This window comes from Neophocaena asiaeorientalis, unplaced genomic scaffold, assembly GCF_003031525.2.
Source record: "Neophocaena asiaeorientalis asiaeorientalis breed wild unplaced genomic scaffold, Neophocaena_asiaeorientalis_V1.1 scaffold182, whole genome shotgun sequence".
Taxonomy (NCBI): Eukaryota; Metazoa; Chordata; class Mammalia; order Artiodactyla; family Phocoenidae; genus Neophocaena; species Neophocaena asiaeorientalis.
The window spans coordinates 4,605,238-4,610,128 of NW_020174648.1; the positions used below are offsets into that span (position 1 = coordinate 4,605,238).

General features: G+C 42.9%; 1 protein-coding gene across 1 annotated transcript in view; it reads left to right on the plus strand.

Moving 5' to 3' along the window:
* The first annotated feature begins 4,428 nt into the window (after positions 1 to 4,428).
* COP1 (COP1 E3 ubiquitin ligase) overlaps positions 4,429 to 4,891 on the plus strand; it is a 269,589-nt gene continuing 269,126 nt past the window's right edge. Inside the window, 1 exon segment of the mRNA XM_024758830.1 lies at positions 4,429 to 4,891. Coding sequence (XP_024614598.1) covers positions 4,740 to 4,891 — 152 coding nt within the window. The 5' untranslated portion in view covers positions 4,429 to 4,739.

A 4,891-nucleotide genomic window follows, 5' to 3' on the forward strand; every position in this document is an offset into this window, starting at 1 on the left:
TACTCAGGGTACTAGGCAGAAAGAAATATCACTCATGATCTAGGAAGAGATTTGATACAAATTATAGTGGATAAGGTACTGTTTTAAACCTTTCTTGATTCTAGCTATACATACGTTCCCAGATCTCTTAGGTATGTGACACTACATGCATGGATGGTCAAATCCCAGGGGCAAATGACCTGCAATGTTATATGCTTCAGTTTCAGTGTGAGGTGTTTTTTCTTTGGCTCTTTAATATTACCTGGTCTCCACCTCATGATGACATCAATTGTTCTGTTTTTGCAGAATGCATTAGACCTCATTTTGGTTTATGATCTTTAAGTGGATCTAAACCTACCCATATATTCATAAAATCTGTACACATTCACCACACATAAAACAAGTTTATGTTTTTCTAGTCAATGTTGGCTTTTCCCAATCTTGCTTTGTTTCTTTTCAGCTGACTAAACCTATTCAGTAACTTGCATTCACATTCATACAGCTCTACCTATAATTCTTCATTGTTACAATACTTCTGATTGGCTTAGGCCGTATTTTACAAGTACTTTGACTAAAATTGCTAGCAGTGGGTTGCAAAAGGAAATTAACTTCTTTTAATAGGATGACTGACTTACTAAGGTATTAATGCTGTTAGTTTACCTTCTCTAAAAAGTGCTTGTAATTTTATACAGAAAGACTAGAAGGGCATAAAAGCTAATGATGCAATTCCAGCACTGAAAACAGCGTGGTAGACATTTTCAGAAGAGTTGTCCTCAAATTATAAGAAATTAGCTCTCCACAGGTAACAATCTACCTCTGGTTTTGATGTATAAATTGGAGCTTTTAATTTTACCAGTGGATTATAGATTGTTTTCTGCTGGATGTATTACTATGTTATTGCATTTCATAAACTCTTCTATTTCTTTCCTTCCATTCACATGGACAGAAAATATTTTTCTCCTTTTTCTTCTCAATTTAGCTGTTTTAGGGAGGATCTTTTTGGGAGATTGGTTACCAAAGGGCAGGGTTAGTTGAAGATGGAAACCAATGGCCATATTTCCCTAAAATATTGTATTTAGATAAGACACCTTAGAAATAGGTCTGGGAAGTTCAATCCTCTTGGTAATTCCAATCCATCCTTAACTACATGAGACTTTACTTCAGAAGTGTTTTTGTAGAAGACTTTGGAATTATTAGGGCTTAGTTTTTATTTCACTTTTACTTTTATTTTTCAGTAATGTTCTCTTCTCTTCTGTTAGCTACTTATCCTGAATTGGCTGACTTCCTGTGTGTGTGTATGTGTGTGTGTGTTTTGCCATTCTTCCTCTTTTCTCTTCTGCTTTCCCAGAAGATCTTGCCATTAGAAACTAAAAAGGACTGTGTACTTTCAGAATAGTCTTTATACATTAATCTGGTATAAAAGGGAAATTCTATTGCATCACATTCCCTCAGCTTCCTTTTGTGAATTCAGATTTTACTGAAGATAGGTTCCAAAGAGATACAAATAAGCATTGATAATTTTTTCCTAGGAGACTTCTCAGCTGGGGTCATATCACTTTCTGTCCCCTGAATAAGATAACTGGAAGGAAGAGGCTATTTTACCTATTTCTCCTATACACCCTACAATACTAATCACAGTATTTCTCAAAAGGTTACCTGCATCAGGTTCACCTGGGTGATGATAAGAATGCATATTCATAGGTCCTAGCCCAGAACCATAGATTCAATATCTCTGGAGACAGAGCTCAGGAACCTGAAAGTTTTATTTCTGTTACGTGCTGAATTTTCTCCTGTGCCTTAGCCTGAATTTTCAGTCACTGGCTAGATATGCTTACTTGAATGTATTTTCATCCCACGCTCACTTAACACATCCAAAATTAAACCATCCACTGTCCACCTCTAATTCTGTCATGCTGGTATACGTGAAGCCATCATTGGAGTCACTCATCCTCGTGTTCCCTCATTTTTACTTAATCAACTTATTGGCCTCTGTGCCAAGCACTGGGAAGGACAGTGATGAACAAGACAGACATGGGTCATGCCCCCAAGGATCAAGAAGATTATTTTACAGAGAGCAACTTAATCCTGTAGATTCTTTTGTGGTTTTGTTTGTTTTGTTTTTCAGAATACTCCTTTACTTTCCTTGTCTGCACCCTAATCTAGAATCTCATCAATTATGCTTGGACTGCTATAATCTTTTCCTAATTAGTCTCTTTGCTCCTAATCTCCCAGCTCTTCTCAAAGATTAATCTGCTGAAAACGTAATCTTCAAAACACCACTTTCAATATATTTATCCCCACTTAATGGCTTCATTATTTCCAAATGCTTGTAGTTTATTTTACAAAGTAGAGTCAAGGCTCTTTACAATATGGCCCCCAAATGAATTTTTACTGAATGAACTCTTTTACCTCTATCAAATAGACATCTGAACTTGATTTAAGCATTTTTTACTTATTTATTTTCTGGGCTCATGACTTTAATTACACTTTGACTGACCAAACCATACTTTTCTCTTCAGGCCTAACTTTTCCTCCCTCAGTATGGGTGGCACTAAGCACTTGCTCTTGCTTCAGTTCCTACGTTGATTCTCTGCTTTACTCATTAAGCATGTGCACCTTGGTAATATTACTTATCTTTCTATGTATTTTTCTAATTCTTCAATTATTCCATAAACTTTCTGAATGTAGAAGCAATGTTTTATATACGTCTTTATCTCCTCCTTGCCTAGTCCAGGCCTATATGTAATAAATGTTCAATAAATATTCATCAAATTCTTTATATTCATTTATTCATCCATTCTTTCATAAAAAAATTATGGAATGCCCACTGAGAATATAGTCCTCTTTTGCATGGAGCTTAACTTTTAGTGGGACAGAGTTTAAGCAAATAATTAAGATAAAAATGAGATCAATTGCTTTATTTGTTTGCCAAGAAAAATTTAACAAGCACTTACCATAGGCCAGGAATTGTGTTACGTGCTGAATTCGCTGGGAATACAAAGCTGAAGTTGATAGGCTAGTAGAGGAGAATTATACATATAAGCTACTAAAATACAATGCTATAAGTGCAAACAAAATATCCTAGGGGCACAAATGGGGGCAACTCTTTCTGCCGAGGAGTCAGTAAGGCTTCACATTTTAGATGGGTCTTGAAAGTGAATTTAAACAAAGGACTGGATAACACAATATTCATAAAAGGAAGGTGGTTGTTGGAAATCTGACATGCCCATTCTTATATCATTATTCTGAGCAGAAACCTGAGCTGGGAACATGAAGGTGATCAGCTAAGGCAGACTTGAGCCTTACGATGGTTCACTGCCAGGTGAATGGCTAGCTATTGTTGCTGGGCCTTCATCTAGGCCCTTCCCTGGCCCTGTCCCCTCAGCATGGACAGCTGTTCCTAGGGAAAGGCCGTCCAGTTGCCCCTATAGTCTTCAATACCCAGAACAGAATTAACTCTGAGATCTTTCCCTCTGAGAATCATAGAATGATAGCGTTGTAAAGGATACTGAAATCACAGTTTAGTTGTTTCTAATTTACATCCCCCAGAATCTTAGGGAGTCTCAAAATGGCAAATGAAAATCTGTAATCAACTTTCAATATTTCAAAAAGCCTACCATAAATTGCATCTTTTGGTGGTATTAACTGCCAGGTTTCCTTGTTTTGTGCTAAAAATCATATCAGACTCACCTTAGACGGAGATTTTAACTGAGCTGTGGTCCGATTAGGCATGATTTGTTTTCCCATTATTATTATGCTTAATTTGGTAAATAACTTTTCAAAACAAGATATCATGGTCGAATGCATACAGTTGGTGACACTTGCTACAATGTTTGCAATTTACAAAGCACTAGTCACTGACTTCAATACTGTGGAACGGCTAACAGCAAAGCCCAGAGTCCTTGACTCTCAGTCCAGAGCTCTTTTCAACTGCTCAGAGCTTCTAGATTCTTTCCGTGTGCCCCAGTCTTCAGGGCCTTCAATCCCCGACTCGGAAGTACCTGTCGTACCCTCGCCACTGGGTTATACTGCCTGCCTCCCAAGCGACAGCTACCGCTCCCGGTTAACGTTCAGGAATGCGCCTCGCCCTCACGCATGCGTGGTGCAACTGCCCCGCGCCGGCGCCGCTCTTCTTGGCCTGAAGCGGGAACCTTGGGTAACCCGCAAGGGTCGGCGCCCAGGGCGCGCGTGCGCAGTCGCTTTTGGAGCGCTTTCCCCCCTCCCCTTTCCCCAACCCCTTGCGCCACCCCTACCATCCGTTCCTCTCTCCGCAGCCCTGTCACCCACTGAGACGGCTGGCCCTACCCTCGGGCAAGTCACGAAGGAAACCAGCTCTTGACGAGGGCGGCAGTCGCTACTAGGCCGCCGCCGCCGCCGCCTAGGGCACGTTGAGATTGTCTGAGCGCCGCCCGCGCCGTGTCTAAAGTTGTATACCCCGCCGCTCCCGCCCCTTCCGCCGCTCGCGTGCGCGCACGGCCGGCCCACGGAGCGCCCGGGTTGGTTGCGGCGGCGATCGCGGCGTCGGCGGCCTAGAGAGCGGTAGTGGTTGCTGCTCTTGTTTTAATAGTTCCCTCCGCCCCCTCCCGTCGGACGCTGTTGTGTGGTTGCCGTACAAAAATCAACTTTATTGTTCCTCAGCCCCACCTCCCGGCGCGGCGCGCCTACTCAGGATGTACTGAGGCAGAGGGGAGGAAGGCGGCGGCGGGTCGCAGTCGCGGTCCCTCTCCTCCGAGCGCCCGGCCGGAGGGGAGGGAGTCACGATGTCTGGGAGTCGCCAGGCCGGGTCGGGCTCAGCCGGGACCAGCCCTGGCTCCTCTGCGGCCTCCTCGGTGACTTCCGCCTCCTCGTCCTTATCCTCTTCACCGTCGCCCCCTTCCGTAGCGGCTTCGGCCGCGGCGCTGGGGTCCGGCGG